Source organism: Chiroxiphia lanceolata, chromosome 13, assembly GCF_009829145.1.
Source record: "Chiroxiphia lanceolata isolate bChiLan1 chromosome 13, bChiLan1.pri, whole genome shotgun sequence".
In the NCBI taxonomy this organism is placed as follows: Eukaryota; Metazoa; Chordata; class Aves; order Passeriformes; family Pipridae; genus Chiroxiphia; species Chiroxiphia lanceolata.
Window position 1 is genome coordinate 2,361,638 of NC_045649.1, and position 17,548 is coordinate 2,379,185.

Genomic DNA, 17,548 nt, shown 5'->3' on the forward strand with positions numbered 1-17,548 from the left:
CCCGTGCTCCCAGACTGCCACCATACTCTCTCCATCCCTGTGGAAGAGAAGATGCAGGGAGACCTCCTGACACCACAAGCCACACTCTGCTCCTGAGGCTGGCACCATGGGATGGCATCTCAGGAGCTTTGCTCTCATAGAATCATGGAATCATTAGGGTTGGAAAAGACTCTAACATCATCAGTCCAAACATTAACCCAGCACTGCCAAGACTGCCACTAAACCATCCTGCACCTCTTCTGCCTGTCTTGAGCTGCTGGTCCAAACTAGTCCCCAGTGTGAAGGGTGTCCCTGGAGGAAAGCAGATGCAGCCAAACAGGTAGACCAGGGGTAAAACCAGCTGCCAGAAGCCCCCAGTGGGGCAGGGGTAGGACAGCGGGGGGGACACGCTGGTAACAGGGATCCTGCCACATCCTCCCCACCTGAGTGATGCCCCCTGAGCAGGACCCATCCTGGCTCTCTGTCGTGCCTCTAGCACACGTGTGGATGCCACCAGCCCCAGGCTGTGGCTCCAGCCTGTCTCTCCTGTATCTGTCACGTGTCCTGGCGCGCTGGGGCCAGCTCTGTTTACATGTGCAAGTCTCACATTCTCCTGCTGGGGATGAGTCAGGCTTCCCTCGACACCCCGCTGAGGTGGCGGTGTCAGGGCCCCAGCTGGCGTTCGCCTCCCACACGGCACAAGCGGGTGGATGCCAGGCTGGGGAATGGCTGGAAAGGGCTCGCACAGCTCTCTGCCTGCTTTGCATCCCGCTCAGAGCCATCTGCAGTGGCAGGGAAGGCGCTGGAGGCTGCAGCTCACTGCCAGGAAGCTCTCCCTGGCTCAGCTCCACCGGGTCAGCTTCCTTCCCCTCCACCCCACAGGCACGTCATGGCTCTGTGTGTTGGGGGATCAAGCCCTGAGCAAGCCCCCAGCCCCCTCCTGAGGGTCTAGCTTGGGTGGGATGGCCAGGGTACTGCTGAGAACCCCATGTCTGCAAAGCCTTGGGGTGCTAGGGTGTCCTCCGGGGTGCCAAGGGGGGCAGGGGGGCTCCCCTGATTTGGGATCCCAGGGACAGAGGCTGGAGCTCGAAGGAGAAGCCAGCCCTCTTCTTGTCCGTGCATGGCCTGGAGATGCCGAGCTGGCGCTGGACTTGCAGGGGGGGTGAGATGGGTGCCAGCTGCACGCTGCTGCCCAGCCTGTGCACAGCGGTTTCCCCGATGGGAACCAGCAGTCTGTCCTCACCAGAGGGTCCCCAGCTGAGCTGGGGTGAGATCAGCATCCCAGGAGGCAACAGACACCCCCAACCACATCCAGCTCCCCCTGCCTTTCCACTGCTCCCAGCCTTTGCTTTCTGCTCCTCTTTCCCACGTATCCCAGAGTCAGAAGAGCTGTCTCTCTCCAGAGAGAGGCCTTTCCCCTTTGCTTCCAACTTTCCCAGGGTGTGAAAAAAGCCTCGAGGCTCCTCTTTGGATCCCCCCACCTGCGTCCCCCTCGCTGTGACTGGGGCTGGACTGGCTCCCTGCGAGCACAATAACCAGAAGTGTCCCGGAGCCGCTGGGAAGGAGCGATGTTCCCGGATGGTATGCAGCCCTGACAGCACTGGCTCTGCTTTAAAGGGTAACTTTATCCTGTAATAACAAACAAGAGCAGCCAAGTTCCTCCCCAGCGTCACTTCCCTGGCTCCGAGGAGAGGGACATGCGGGAGAGAGCTCATCGGAATGAGCTTGGATCCTTGTTCTTGCCATCACAGGGTCTAATTCCATTCCCTCGGGACAACAAGGGGGGAAAGATGCTCCAGGGGAGCAAGTCTGGTTCTGTGCATCGCAGCCATGTCACCCTGCACCCCTGACAAAGGCAGGGACACAAACCATGTGGCTAGAGGGGATGGGATAGGTACCTGCTGGTCTCCAGGGACATCCCAAATTCCCCGTGCCACTCACTGCATTTGAACAGACACATTTATGTGCTGACATGCTGGGGACTGAGGGGATGACCCCTCTAGTGATTCCTGTCCTGCAGGCAGCAGCAGGAAGCCTGCCCCAGCCCATGGCATGCCCTCGGCAGCTGAACCCCATTGCCATCTCCACAGCCCCCCCCTGCACGGTCACAGCACCAGACAGGCACACTGACATCTCGGCACAGTGCCAGCTTCAGGTGCAGCCACCCGGGAACTTGTTCTGGAAGAGCTGGAAATTCAGGCCCAGCTGGTGCTGTGGGACGGGCAGGGAGAGGCTGATCTGCTCCAAACCCCCAGCAGGACCCTGCAGAGCAGGACCAAGGGATCACTCCAGGCACTGCTGGGGGCAAAGGTGTGGGCAGAGCCCAGCTGTGGAAGGAAGGATGAGCACCTCACCGTGACCCAGGGGTGCTCCCAAACAGGGTTTTTTGAAGATCCATGTGCATGGCTGTGCCAGGGCTCCAGGACATGGAGCAGACAAACCTCTGGTTTATTCTGGGGGTGCTCACAGGGCACGTGGTGGTCACATCAACATCTGTGATATATTTGCAGGGGAGGTGGAGCATCCCTGCATCACCCCATCAGGCTCAGCAGCTGGGTGACCAGCCAGATGACCCACTGTGGTCCCTTCTAACCCGACAGATTCTGTGATTCTGTGACCTACCTCTGCTCCTGCATGGACACTGATGCTCAGGAAAGGTGTCCCTTGGTGGTTGTCACCAGGGAGGGCACAGTCCAGCCTGTGCTGATGGCACACTGAGGTCCCCTCCCTGCCCAGAGAGAAGTGGGGGGCAGTTTGGCAGAGTTCAGCTGCGTGAGAAGATGACAGTCTGGAAGAGGCTGCTGAGATGTCTGTCTGATATCCACTTCCTCAAGGAGTGGCAGGTAGCACCTCTGGAGATCCCGGGGTTCAGTTAAACCCCAGCTCGTCAAACGAAGCCGGTGAAGTGCCGCCGTTTTCTTCCTCAAGAGGGATTTCCTCCAAACCCTTTATCAGGTGCTTGGGTTAAGTCTGTGCAAAGCTGGTAAAGCTGCTGCCTCCATGGTGCCTTCCCCCGGCAGAGCAGGGGGGACTTCCAGAGGAAGCACAAGGCAGGATCCGACCAACTAAAAGGGGGAAGAGAGAGGAAGGAGGGAAGCATCGGCATCTAAATCTTTCAGGGCCTCAGAGGTGACAATGCCAGTGTCCATCCTTTGCAAGAGGGGTTGTGGGAGACCCGTGGGAGATAATGTGGCTTGGGGAAGACGAGCCAGGGGGTGCTGCTGGTCCTCAAGAAAGTAAAGCCTGGAGCAAGTCCCCAGTTTCAAACCATCCTCCCAAAGCAGATGTGGAGCTTTCCTGGCTCTGGCTGATGGGAGTGCAGAGCATCAGGCCAGGCAGCAGCGGGTTAAAAGCTTGAGGTGGGACTTGGGAAGCTGCTTCCTCCCAGCTAACAATAACACAGGGAGGGAGAAGGGATGCACAAGGCTCTGCAGGGACTGATAGCAATGGAGCAACCCCAGCCCTGCAGCTGCAGCCATGCCAGAGGAAGCCTTAGCACATTATCTGCTGGTCCCACTTGGCTTCCTCAGCAGCCCTGGTGCTGCAGGGACTGGGACATTCTTCCTCTAGAGCCCCATTTCTCATGGACCCACATTGGATCCCTGTACTTTGATGGCAGCCCTGGACCTCAGTACCCTCCCAGCACTTGCACTCCCAGACAATCCAGCCTTCCCAGCATTAGTATTCTCCACTGCTGATGGCTCTGGGAATGGTCACCCAAGGCTGTGAGCCCCAGGACTGCTGCACCACCCAGCACAGGAACATCCCCATCCTGCTGCCCCGTCCCCCCCCCACCACAGACAGTGCCCACACCTTGGCAGAAGGAAGTTTTGGCTGGAAGATGACTCCTGCCAAAGGGATCTCCAGGTCCTGGTGGAGGTCCCTGCAGTTCTGGTTGCCTCTGCTCCTGGTCCCTCCCTGGCCAGTGAAGATCTGCTGCACCTGGAGCTGCTGTGGCCGCCCGCCCTGGCCACGCTGGGTGGTGTCCCAGCACTTCCTCGTGTGCTGGTTGTTTGTGACCTGCCTTCTGCCTGCTGCTCCACCTCCACAGCTGCACTGCTGTCACAGGAGCAGCCCTTTTCCGTTCCCTGTTTCCTTTTTTCGACCCTCTCCTCCTGTAGCAGGCTTTGCCTTTCACAGGGGCTCTGCCCTTCACAGGGGCTCTGCCTGCTGCCATTTGCCCCACTTGGGCATGGGAGGGTCCCTCGCAAAGTGGGTCTTGCCCTGACCTTGGCAAGTCAGGTCAAGGCTCTCCACATCCTCACTGCTCCTGTCCCAAACCATGTACCTGCCTGATTCCAATTCCTGGTGCAGTAAGTCTTTACCAGTGGATAGTGGTCTGGAAGAAGGTAGCTGGTGGAAGACCCTGGGAATTACGAGCCTTTCCCACCACTGAGGTCAATCCCTGGAGCCTGGAGAGCTGCTGGGCTCCCAGAGCAGAGAGATGTTTGCCCCCAGATGCTACTATGGCTCCAGAGGGGCTGGTGGGAGGCCATCTGAGCTGCTCTGGGTGACAACCTCCCCACCCATGTTCCCTGGAAGTCCCCAGACGTGTACCCATGCCCTTGTGCAGCCCCAGGAGGGGTCCCCAGGGGTTGTTCAGCTTCCCCTACTGCTGGACCCAACAGTCCCCTGTGGCAACACACTGGTCCAGTTGGCACCTGTGCTGCAGCTGCAGAATAGAGATGGACCAGCTGCTAAAAGCAGATAGATCCTAAATGACCCTTACTCTGTCCAAGCTTGCCTGTGCTCCAAGGAATTGCTAGCTGGTGGTAGCCAGCATTCAAGTGTCCCCTGGGGCACTGTGCTGCACCCAGTGAGAGGACACAGGGCTGCGTGTTGCCATCACGGTGGGCAGGGGGAACACCGAGGTCTGACACTGCCCAGAGCCAGGAAATAAGCCTGACACAAAGGGCAAAGCCAGCAAAAGGGAGGGAGAGGGGCAGGAAACATCCGACAGGGGAGGAAACGGGGAGATAACCATGAGCACAAACATGCAGAGCTCGTGGCAGAGGAAAAGCCGACACCACTTGGCAAGCACTGGAGCAGGGAGACCTGCCCATCTGGCCTCTCACTGGGGAGACACGCTCACGGATCTACCGCCCCCTCAGCTCAGCTAAAACCCCACTGCCACAGCATGTGGGCAACCATCCTGTGTCCACCTGCTCTGCAGACCCTCAGCCAAGCTGATGGAGCTTGTTCCCAGCCTTCAGCAGTCCTGCTTCTCCCCATGCTCCCAAGGGAGCAGTTACATCCATCTCATGGGGCTGGCAGTGATCATGAGGGGGGGACAACTACGAGCTGTCAGCAAACCACAGTGGGGTCCCTGGCATAGCTCATCTCCTACGATCCAGCACGTGGCATGGGACAGAAGGGGGGAAACATGGAGAGAGACGGGCATGGAGCCAGCCCATTGTGACTGGCTGGGCTCCAGCTGGCTTGTGTGGAGTAACTGGGGCAGGAGATCTCTGCCAAGGGCAGGGAGGGGCACTCGGGGGAGGCTTGGCCGTGTCTCTGAGCCAGCACTGGGCTGAGCACAGCCATAGAGAGGCAGGATCAGGCCCTTCACCCACGCTCCCTCAGCCATTCTCCCCAAGGGACTTCCCTCCTCCTGCTGCCATCACAGCACTGATATGGAGGTGCCCAGGTGGGCACTGACTTCCTCTGGCCACAGATTGTGAGCTGGGAAAGAGCAAAGACAATGAGCATTTGCATGGAAATCAGGTGCGTGGATCAGGTGGAAGAGCCCAGGTGGTTCAGAGCTCCCCGGAGGATGAGCTGAGCCAGTGTCTCCCTGCCAGGCAGCATGCCATACAGCAGCTCCCCACATGCGGCTGGCAGTGCTGTCTCCTGAGGGCCTTGGAAAGCACAGCATGGGCTTGGAACACACTGTGTTCCAAGTCAGCCTGGGTTCGAGGAACACACTGCCAGGCAGGGCTGGCATTAGCCCCACACCAGGGATGGGGCAGTGGAGTACCAGCTCCAGAAGAGAAGTGGGACCCAGGTTGGATCCAGCTGTCCCACCTCCTGCAGTGCTCCAAAAAGGACTTGCAAATCCATTATGGAAGTGCCTGTGGAGTAAGGGACTCCCCTCTCTACAGGGGTATCTTGCCTCTCCTCCTATCCATGCCTGGCACCTGAATGCTCAGGATCCCCAGGGATGGGTACAAGGAGCCAGGGGGCTGAGCTCCCATTCTGGCAGTGCTGCCATCTCTAGCACAGGCACCCTGCCCCCAGCCCAGCCTGGCAACACTCCATGCTTTCCCTTTCCCAGCCCTGAAAGTCTCGACCACCAAAAATGCCACCGGCTCGGGAGGAACTAGAGCTGATGAGGAAGGAAAACTCACCAGTGCCTGTGACTGACCAGGCTGCAGGGGCTGCTCTTGGAGTTTGGTGGGGCACAACTCACCTCTGTGGGGCAGAGAGGTGGCCCCTGGTAGCCTCCCTTCAGCTCAGAGCAGCTTGATGACAAGGCAGACAGACTGCTAGGATCATAGGTTTGGAAAAACACCTCCAAGATCATCAAGTCCAACCATTAATGCCAGCGTTTTTCACAGGAGCCGCTCCAGGGCAGAGACAGTCTCAGCGGGGACCTGGCCAGCTGGGAGAAGGTACTAATTGACTTTATTTATTAGCAAGGTGAAGGCAGGGATCACACTCTGTACACCCACCAAGTCCCAAGTAGGTTCCTTGCAGACGTGCACAGGACTGAGCATCCCAGTGCTCCAGTGCACCAGGGAGTGCCCTGGCACCGTGGGGTCCCTCACAGGGACAGAGAGCAGTCACCAGGGGATGGCTTTACCTTCCCAGTTGAGCAGAGTCCCGCTGTGCTTCTCGGAAAGGACTGGCAGCACAGACAGCAGCCCCCGCACGCTTGTGTCCACTGTCAGGTCAGCCTGCAACGGACACAACAAGACACCACCATCATTCCAGGCCATCCACCAGCACCCACTGGGCTCATGCACATGGGCAGCAAGGCTCCTTCCACCCAGAGTGAGCAGAGAGCCACAGGAGCTGGGACAAGCCTGCTACGTGGGAGGATGGCTGGGTATCTGCATGCTCACTGCCAGATTGGATGGAGGTGGCTTGGGCTGGAAAGCCAGCCAGAGGTTTAACCAAAACAGACACAGAGGAGATCCCCACTGCAAATGGGATGCTATGTGCAGGCTTCTCAAAACTCCAGTGCTGCAGGGACCACCCCCACTGCAAAACAGGGATCCTGCAGGATGCACGGAGGCCTCGTGGACCTGCAGCTCCTCGAGGAAGGGGGCACAGGATGGAATGGTGCTGCTCCCTCTCCTCCTTGCTCTGTCAGATTCAGTTTCTCTGCACACCTCTAGGCTGCCCAAAGCCCCTTTCCCCCCGAAGAGGTTTCCTGCTCACCCTGGATATGTGCTGTGGAAATATGTTATTTCCCAGGAGGCATCACATGTTCTGCAGCGGCCCACCACACATGTGGGCAACTTGGAGAACCAAGAGGCAGCTCATTTTCACATGGATGCCTTCTCCCAAGAGCCACCTGAGCTACCTCCTGTGAAGTCTTGGAGGCTTGGGTCCCACCCATGGGTTCCCCTCTCGACCTGCTCAGCCAGAACCCACCTCCTGGGTGCCCATGTCCGTTTTCACCCATCCAGGGTGCAGTGCCACGCAGAGGATCCCGGCTTCCCCGTAGGTCAGAGCCTGGCACATGGTGAGCATGTTGAGGGCAGCCTGGGGGAGGAAGGAAGCATCAGCCACGGGCAGCAAAAAGCTCCAGGTTCCCTCCCCTGTTGCTGAGGGAGAAAAAGCAATGCCAGGTCTTCGAGAGACATTGTGTGTCTCCCCTGCGTGGGCACGGAGATGCCACAGCAGCTTGGGCAATTCTAAGCGTGGATCAGTCCCTCCATCTCGCAATCTCAGGTGCTTCCCTGAGATCAGGCCTGGCAAGGGGCAGCTCTGCCTCCCAGCAAGCTCAGGAGCAGGGGAGGTTGCCAGCCTCCATACCTTGCTGCAGCGGTAGGAGATGACAGGCGGAGAGAAGGAATCGGTTGTTTTCTTGATGGAGCCCATGGCAGTGGAGATGTTGATGATGGCTGCCTTGCTGCAACTCAGGCCCTTTGCTTTGCTCTCCTGGGCAGCCTTCTTCAGCAGAGGCAGGAATGCCTGAGGAGAAGCAAACTTGTGGGACACCTGTGTGTCAAGCCAGCCCCACTTATGGCAACCACGACCCAGGGAGGAAGAGGAAGATTGGTGGGGAACCAGGAGAGCCCGGGTGTTTTGCTGCAGTGGCCCTGCCTGCTCCCAGTTAGCCCAGCACAATGCAGGGGGGCTACAGAGGGCTTGGGCTGGGAGAGCACTGCCCCCTCCCTCCTGCAGCCCCAGGAAACTTAACAAAGCCCTCCAAGATATCTGTTGTGACCACGGACAGCCCGGGATACCCTCAAGCTGGGCTAAATTCCGTGGTGAACTTCATCCCCAGAGCTTCACCCGTACCTGGGCCATCAGCATTGGCCCCACTGCATTGGTCTTGTAAGTCCTGACCATGTCCTCAGCATCGACCGTGTCCAGCGACGCCGTGGGGGTGTAGATGCCGGCGTTGTTTATCAGCAGGTTCAGGCCCAGGCCGTTCAGCTTCACCTCCACGATCTTCGCTGCCTCGGTGATAGCAGAGGGATTTGAGACATCTGCAGTGGGAGAGAGTGGAGTCTGAGAGCCCTGGGGGAGCTGGGGGGAAGAGGGAGGGGAAGGTGCTGCCGAACAGCCCCACGTCCCGACCCGCGCGGCTCTTCCATCCGTGAGCACCAGATGGTGCTGTGAAACCAGCTCTGAGCACCCCGGCACATCCCAGCTCATCCCAAAACTGCCTCCTCGGCCCCACCGCCAGCAGCGGAAAGTCCTGCCCCTGGGCAGCCCACCGGGCAAAGCCCACCATGGGGGCAAAGCGCTGCTGTGACTCCCGTGCTGGCTCAGTTCCCAGCAGGCAGCACCTCCGAAGTCCACGCCTGAGCAACTTCTGGAGAACCCAGGGCAGTCCTGGTGGGGACAGGTCCCCAAGGGAGCTGTGCTGGGACCTGCTGTGGGATAGGTCTGCAAGGTCCTACAGCTGCTGCCCAGGCTCTGGGCTGATCACGCAGCGTTTCCACAGGAGCTGCCTTCCTTCCAGAGCCCTCTTAGTCTCAGCTGGGACTTGGGATGAAGGCAGTTCAGCTGCATGGCAAGAGCAAGGATGTGGCCACTTGGCTGGGGGAGCCAGAGGCTGCCCAGGATGGGTCTCAAGAACATCCTGGTCCTGTGGCCATGGAGCAAGAAGGCTCGAGGGAATGGGGTACTGAGGCAGAGACAGGTCTGGACTTTTAGCAGCAGGACTTGAAGAAGCTCTGAAGAACTGGATCTCCATGTACAACCAGAAGGTAGGGAGAGAGGGAGGGAAGGAGAAATGGGCCAAGTGTGGTCAGCAGTCATGAATTTACCGGCTCAGAGACAGAGCGCACCTACCCAGCTTCACAAGAACCAGGTTTGGGTGTTTGTTTGCCAGGTCTCTCAGCTCCTACAAAAAGAGACACGGAAACAATCAGCACAAGGCAGAGACGATGCCAAGCATCATCCTGGGGCACCAGTGATGGCCCATCCTGAGGGAAACATCTTCCAAATGTTTCTTCAGCGCTTGTGAACAGCTGGGCTGGGGACCTGCCTTGGTCCCCAGGCTTCTCCTGGGCCTCATAAAGCAACGTGCACATGCACAGAGCAAGTGCAAAGAGTGTATGTGCACAGCCCAGCCAGAGCCACAGCAAAGGATGACAGCAAACCCTGAAGGACCAGCTCACACAGGAAATTATGCAAACTGTCTGGGGATACAGCCAGAGGTGTCTCCCAGAGGCTGCTGGAAGTGAGGTGGAGGAGGAACAGCTGCGAGTGCCAGTATCAGATTTGACCTTGGGGGAAGTTACATCTGGATCCAAATAGTCCAGTCCCAGGCCCACTCTGCTCTGGACACTGCACCCCACCCACTCAAGTGAAATGAACCACTCTGCACATTTTTATTGACTGTTTTCACCGAATGTGGATATTGGGAGGAATGATTTAAAAGCGGAAGACTGTGGCGGAGGATTGTAAATCATTCAAGTGACCTTACAGCTGGGAATAACCCTTGATAAACCACATGAACAGCAGCCAGTGATCTGCAAGCATGGATCTTAACAATGCCTGCATCTCCTGTACCTCTGTACTCTACCCAGGGTTGTCAGGGATCCCCTGGTTAGTGAGATAACAGAAATAAATTAACTCTTTATGATTCAGCCATGGATCATCCTGGCTGCCTGCCTGTGCCTACTCACACAGTGGAGGATTCAGAAGCTCTTTCCAAAAAAGAAAACTTTCTACTTTTCAGTCTCTAGAAGCTCTTTGCTCTGAGCCTCCTTCAACTACAGCAACTTCCAGGCAACAGAACCCAAAACACCATGGATTACTTTTAGAACTGAAAACTTCTTCCAGACACACACACAGAGAATGCTGCAGGAGAAACACAAACTGGTGGTTTCTTGTGAGAGGACCTGTCCAACCAAAATGGAGAGGGAGAGCTGCTGGCACGGGCTGTGGTCCACCTTCACTTATCCCTGAGTTTCCCTACCAGACCCCATGTTCCCACATTAGCCCTGGGCACAGGAAATGATGGAAAATCCATCTAAATGCTTTGTGGTGGCCAACAGATGTTTCTCCTCCCCTGTTTTGTCCAGCTGCTGGCCTCAAGAGTCTCATACCATCTCAGCATGAGCTTCAGCCACCCCACCACCAGATCCAGGCACAAAGGGGCAGGAGGAACAATGTGGCCCCAGCCTGGTGGAGTCACACTCTACCCTCGATGCGCTGTGGCAAGTCCCTGATCTCATCATTACTTGAGTCCTGCAGGTTGTGGGCGGAGAGAAGAACAAGGCAAAAATAAGAGACCTGACCTAGCTTTGACCCAGCCAACTTGGGCACCAGCTGCAGCAGGAGCTGGGCACCCCTGGCTTGGCAGGGTGGATTCTCACTGTGCCAGGATTACTCCTGAGATGGAGCAATCCACACATGCAAGAAGATGCAACAAACAAATCAGCTGGAGCCAGGATCTATCAGAGAGCAAACTTCTCCCTGCTTGTATTTCAGTGGGACACAGCAAGCAGAAGACTGAAAAGCTGAACCTAAGGGAAGCTGGAAGCACGGGGAAAGCTTTGTGATTCCCTACAGAAGCAACACATGTAAGTCTCTCCTGTCAGGGTTGAGTGACTACAAATGCTGAGTCATGGTGAGTTTGTTACAGGGCAGCCAATCCTAAGGTATGTTTATAAAGGAACACCAATTATAAGGCAACATGTGTGTTACACCGAAGAGTATAAATGTCAGAGATCGGTTGCAATAAAGATCCTGTCCTGTTCTATCCCTCTCTCTCCTGGTTGCTTGGAACTAGACTGTCTGTGTGTTCTTATTACTGACCGCCGCAACAGCGACACTCTCCAACTCTAGTGAAGTGGGAAGCAGGAGGAGGGGAATCCCACACCTCCAAGGGCCACCGGTTTTGCAGATGCCAGGTTTTGAATCCCCTGGGTTTGAATCTCCTGGGTTTGCAGAGCGCAGTGTGACGATTCAGCCGGAGCAGCACCGCTGCCATTCCCACCTCCTCACCCAGCCACAGGCACTGAGTCAGCCCAGCTCCGGCCGCGCCCGCGGCGCACGGGCGAACCCTTGGCACGGGAGGGCGGATCGGGGCGAACCCTTGGCACGGGAGGGCGGATCGGGGCGAACCCTTGGCACGGGAGGGCGGATCGGGACACCTCCGACACGGCCCAAAATAGCCCAGCGGCCGATTCTTCACCCGGAGCACTTCAAACGACTTCCACCCGGGGCAGGGCGCGCTGCGAGCACCCGGTGCCCGCGGCAGCAGCAGCGAGCAATGTTCACTGTTCACTGTTCGCTGCCCGAGCGTGTGACCCGTTCGCGGCCCCCCCTTGCCCGCACTGACCTGGGCTCGCGGCCCCTCGGGGTCCCGGCAGGTCGCGAAGATCCAGGCGGGGGGTCTGGGCGACCCCAGCAGCTGCTTGACCAGCTCCAGCCCGATGCCGCGGTTGGAGCCCGTCAGCAGCACCGTCCGCGCCGCCGCCATCGCCGCCTCCCCGGCCCGCCTGGCACCGCCTCCCGGCCCCGCTGACCGGGACAGGGGTGCCCCGGCCACCGGGGGCGGGAGGGCAACGCCTGGGCTGCGTTTTTGCCTTCCCATCTAATATTCAGTACAAACACACCAAGCGCATCCCAGCCCTGGCGTCCCCGCGGGGAGGAGCGATGTGCGGGGTGGGGGGGTCGGGGGGTGCTGAGGAGACCCCCATCTCTTCCCAAGGGCGGTGTGAGAGGCAGAAAGCTTGCAGGGGTTCTTGGGTGGTGCCTTCAGCACCTTAAGCACGGTAACCTTTATCGTAGATAAGGGTAAAAAAAACCAAACGACCATAAACCTATTTAGCACCGGAAGGTACCAGTCCCTTCACAGCTGTTTTTATTGCCTGCCCAGATATGCACCTGATTTGGCTCTTTCCCTGAGCATCAGATGCAATAAATCTGGTAACTAAATAGGGCCATAAAGATCTTCACAGGTTGGAGGATCTCCAGGAAGGGCTAAGGGAGATGGCGTCATTCAACCTGGGTAAGACAAAGCTCCAGGAAGATCTTAGAGCCCCTTCCAGTGCCTAAAGGGCCTACAAGTGAGCTGGAGAGAGGCTTTGGATAAGGGCATGAATTGACAGGACAAGAGAATGGCTTCCAACTGACAGAGGACAGGGTTAGATTGGATAATAGGAAGAAATCCTTCCCTGTGGGGGTGGTGAGGCCCTGGAACAGGTTGCTCTGAGAAGCTGTGCCTGCCTTGGAAGTGTTCAAGGCCAGGTTGGACAGGGCTTGGAGCAACCTGGGCTAGTGGAAGGTGTCTCTGCCCATGGCAGGGGATTGGAATGAGATGGTCTTTAAGGTCCCTTCCAACCCAAACCGTTCTGTGACTTAGACTGCAGTTGGGGGTGCAGTTGTTTTGGGAGATGTTTTCTTCTTATTTTTGCTGCTAAGTGTCAGGTACCTGGTTCAACAGTTGTACCAAAGGTGTAGTTAAGGAGGAAAGCAAGGAAAAGGTTTGCTGGCATCTAGGGGTGGGAAAACAGGGCTTGAGGGGAAAAGGAAATACAGAAAAGAGACAATGAACATCACCTGGAGGACAGTGTCTGGAAGGGGCCTGCATATACCAGCCCTGCTGCCAGCCTGGGGGTGGGTGTTGGTGTTTTATTTTCAGCTGTTATGTGGACAACCAGATGCACAACCAACATTGAAATCCCATTAGGGTGAGCACATAATCAGGAGCTCAGCAGCAAAGTAATGACTGAGCAACCCTGGTGCACCTAAGGATCATTATTTCTTTTGCTTGTTTTCATCCTTGCTTGACAAACACTAGACAAATCATCTCTAAATGAAACTAAATACTTATATCAATGTAGTGGTAGCATCAGGTGATTTGTGTTAACTTTATCCTTCTCCATGGTGGAGCCTCTGCTCCCCAGTTTAGTTTGGGATATTAAAGTGCTTTGAGAACCTTTTTTCGTAGATATGTACGGAAGTTGGGATTTAATAAAAATCTTTGATTATACTAATAAATAAACTAAAAAGAAGAAACCCTCATTATGGCAGATATTTGGATTAAAGGTCCCATTCTCCTTTTGATGCCTCCTTCTGTGCAAAGAAGGACTGGGGTACAAACAGTCACGGTGAATCACACTGTGGGATGGGGTTTTGGCCACCTCTTCCACACAGATCCTGCACACTGCAGGCATATTGCATTAACAGGCTCTTCCTAGGTGCTTGTTTCAAAAAGCCTTGGATACAGGGATCCCCCCCCCGTGATCTGCTGTGCAGAAACGGGTAATGGGCAGCCACAGCTGAAGGCAGGAGGAGCCTGTTCTGAATGCAAATGTGATCCGTGAAAGGGAGGCAGCTCAGAGCATCCTGTAACCGAATACTTCCCGCTGAGGGCATGGCTTGACCTGCTTTTGTGCTTCTGTTCCCATATAAAATAGGGGATTATCGATTCTTTGAAAAACCTTGTTAGTGAAGAGTTGAGAGGCTTTCAGTAGGTAATAATAAGAAATGCAACCAAAAAGAAAGAAGAAAACCCCACCCAGCCAAACAAACAAAAAACCAAACCAAACCAAAAAAACCCCCAAAGCTTACCCAAGTGCATTGGGAAACTCCTGCTGCCTGATAAAGCCTGAGTCAGATATTCATGCATTTTAAGTGTTTGAGAGTATAAATCATAGAATCCTAGAATGCTTTGGGTTGGAAGGCACCTTAAAGATCAGCTAGTTCCCACCTTTCTGCCATGACACATCCCACTAAACCTTCTATAAGAATACAAAGAAATATTTGAGTTCACTTAGCTGAAAATCTAAACTAGTCATTCCTGTTATCAGCTCGTTGATCTTGTAATTCGATTAAAGTTTCCACGCTGTAAAAACCAAAATACATGTGGGCACATGTCCTTTGCACTGAGCTGATGGATCCATTGTAAGTGCTGCTTTAGTCACTGGAATTAGAAAAAAAATGTAGTTAGAGGGAGAGGGGGAAACAGAAAAAAAAAAAAAAGGCAAGTAACTTTTTCTTTCCCTCTTAACAAATACACTTTGAAACCAGAAGGAACAACTATGGAAAGTTTTAATTTCTGCTGATAAAATATCAATGCAGCCTGTTTTACCCGAGAAGTGTGCTGTTCCCACAGCTACTTACAGAACTTACAGTATGAATTTTTGCTGTTCACAGACTGCATTTTCTGCTCAGCTTTGTGGGCAGTAGGTCACATCATCTATCTTGTCATGACATTTTTGGAGTAGCAGGGGGCTCAGCTTTTAACTTCTTTGCAGGAAGTGAATTTTCAATAGTTCCTTATATGCTTTTTAATCTAAAGATTTTACTGTAAAGATTGTACAGCAAAGATTGTAGTGTTAAAGATCCACTGTTTCACAATGAAATGTCTTTCCTTAATAAGACTTAATGATTTTTTTCACATTGATTCCTAAATTAATATCTGCATTATTACTGTATTTATTCTTAAACTAACACATGCCTCCTTTTCTCACTTTAACACATGGATGTCAAACCAAGCCAGTCACGAGCTGGTCATTTAAGCCTTAGTGTTCCTGAGATGGAGCGAAACTGTTACATACAACAGCCTGTGCTCAGCCATCCCTGTTAGCAAATGTGATGGTGGGAAAGCAAATTTGTCTTGCATGGTAGTTCTGAGGTCCCTCTTCATGGAATCGTGCTGAAGCAGGAAGGATAACTCATCCCTCTATCCTTAGAGGGTGGCAGAAAAGAAGGTCAGTGGGGATCTGTGGTGTCCCCATGGGTCCTGGCAATGCAGTTCTGTCCTTGTGGTCAACTGCCAGTGCTGCCAGCACGGCTGCACCCAGGTAGCTGAGGCACCTTGACTGCTTGAACATCCCCAGAAAAGAGGTTCTGAACTCAGTGTGAGGCCGCAGGCTGGCAGTGGGTCCCAGTGCTGTGGCCCAAGGGAGTTTGAATGGAGATCTGTGCATTTTAAATCTCAGTCATAGAATCACTGAATGGTTTGAGTTGGAAGGAAGCTTAAAGACCATCCTGTTCCAGCTATCCTGCCGTGGGCAGGGACACCTTCCACTATCCCAGGTTGCTCCAAGTCTTGTCCAACCTGGCCTTGAGCACTTCCAGGGATGGGGCAGCCACAGCTTCCCTGGGTAACCTGTGCCTCACCACCCTCATAGGGAAGGATTTCTTCCTATTACCCAATCTTACACTGTCTTCTGTCAGCTTGAAGCAGTTCCCCCTTGTTCTGTCACTCCATGCCCTTGTCCAAGGTCCCTCTCCAGCTCTGATATAATGCAGGTGTAACTTGGATTAGTCTTCTTGGAAAACAGCAAAGCTGTGACAAAGGGGCCATGGGAAACCCTGCCTGGGAGCTGTAGTCAAGCTCAGGCTCTCACCCCTAAGTCCCTGCATTCTTTTGCAATGGGATGTCACTAGTCATGAAATCATATAATAAACTCACAGAATGGCTTTGCTTGGAAGAGCCCTTACAGATCTCGTAGTTCCAACACCCACGAGATCCCTAATCCTCTTTAGCCCAAAAGAAAATGAGTCAGGGCGGGTGGGAGCCTGCCCAGCTTCACATTCAGTGCTGGGTCTCACCCCACCCTTTGATCAGTGGCTCGTTCATCACCACCTATTGATTCTTTAGCAAGTGACTAATATGTGTCCCAAACAGATCTGAATGCCTTTTGGAGCAAATCTGCTTGATAAATAGAAGACATTTTGTTCTTATTTGTGGTAGATTAAATGTGCTAAAGCTAATTGTGCCACACCCCCCCTCCCCTGGCAGGCAGAGAAAAGCGTGTTCCCCCGTGTTTCTGTGAGCAGCACTGTCGTTGTGCAATCACCTCCCTGAGTGTGAGCACACCTGGGCTTGCAGCAAATGAGGCAGGACAAGGCGTGACTGGAAAACTGGCTCCCGGGTCTCCTCGGTGTGGAGATGTGGAAAACACCCCTAGGTGAAATTTTCAGCTGCCTGGGGGGTCATGGGAGAAGAGTGTACAGTGCCCCTGTGCTTGGCACTGGAGAGGCTGCACCTTGAATCCTGTGTCCAGTTTTGGGCCACTCACAACAAGAAGGACATTGAGGGGCTGGGGCATGTCCAGAGAAGGGCAGTGCAGCTGGGGAAGGGTCTGGAGCACGAGTCTGCTAAGGAGCAGCTGAGGGAGCTGTGAGGGCTCAGCCTGGAGGAAAGGAGGCTCGGGGGGGGGGGGGGCCCTCATTGCTCTCTACAACTCCCTGAAAAAAGGGTGTAGCCAGGTGGGGGTTGGTCTCTTCTCTCAAGTGACAAGAGGAAACGGACTCAGGTCGTGCCAGGGAATGTTTGGATTGGATATTAGGGAAAAATTCTTCGCGAAAAGGGTTCTCAAGTATTGGTGCAGGTGCTCAGGAAAGTGGTGGTGTCACCATCCCTGGAAGTGTTCAAAAAGTGTGTGGGTGTGGCACGTGGGGACCTGGTTTAGAGGTGGAATTGGCAGTGTTAGCAGAATGGTTAGGCTCTTGGTTGAGCTTGGAGGTCTTTCCCAACCCATGATTTTAAGGACTTTAATGCTCAGCTTAAGGTTTGGACCATGCAAGAACATTTCAGAGCAAAGGAACAATTGGAATCCCCTCTTAGGGGCTGGTCTGAGGTCCCTTCCAGAGGCCTGGGGACAGCAGCAGCCCTTCTGACAAGGCTGGGCTGTAAGGCAGTGAGGCTGGTTGCTTTCCCCTCTGCCTCTTCGTGCCGGGTTGGACTCTGACTCCTGGTGATGCAGTGCTTGTTTAAACTTTAATAATCTATAATGCAGGGTTGGGCCCCACAGCAAAGTCAACATTATAAAGTTACAACTCCAAAACAATTAGATGGCTACACAAATGTAGTGACACAGCAAAAACAGGAGGTTTGAAAGGTTAATTATTTGGTTTCTGGTGCCATCTGGTTCTGAGGCACTGTGGAGCTTTCAAACAGGCTGTGGGTGATGGCCTC

At 54.7% G+C, this 17,548-nt stretch overlaps 1 protein-coding gene across 1 annotated transcript; it reads right to left on the reverse strand.

The window, feature by feature from the left end:
• Positions 1-6,581: 6,581 nt before the first annotated feature.
• Positions 6,582-12,118, reverse strand: LOC116793209 (C-factor-like). Its single transcript, XM_032700887.1, has 6 exons — positions 11,954-12,118; positions 9,454-9,505; positions 8,452-8,642; positions 7,963-8,121; positions 7,579-7,689; positions 6,582-6,875 (listed from the first exon to the last, which is right to left on the reverse strand). Exons 1-6 carry the CDS (start codon positions 12,092-12,094, stop codon positions 6,762-6,764), a joined length of 768 nt encoding a protein of 255 aa, XP_032556778.1. The 5' UTR covers positions 12,095-12,118; the 3' UTR covers positions 6,582-6,761.
• Between the last annotated feature and the right edge of the window lie 5,430 nt (positions 12,119-17,548).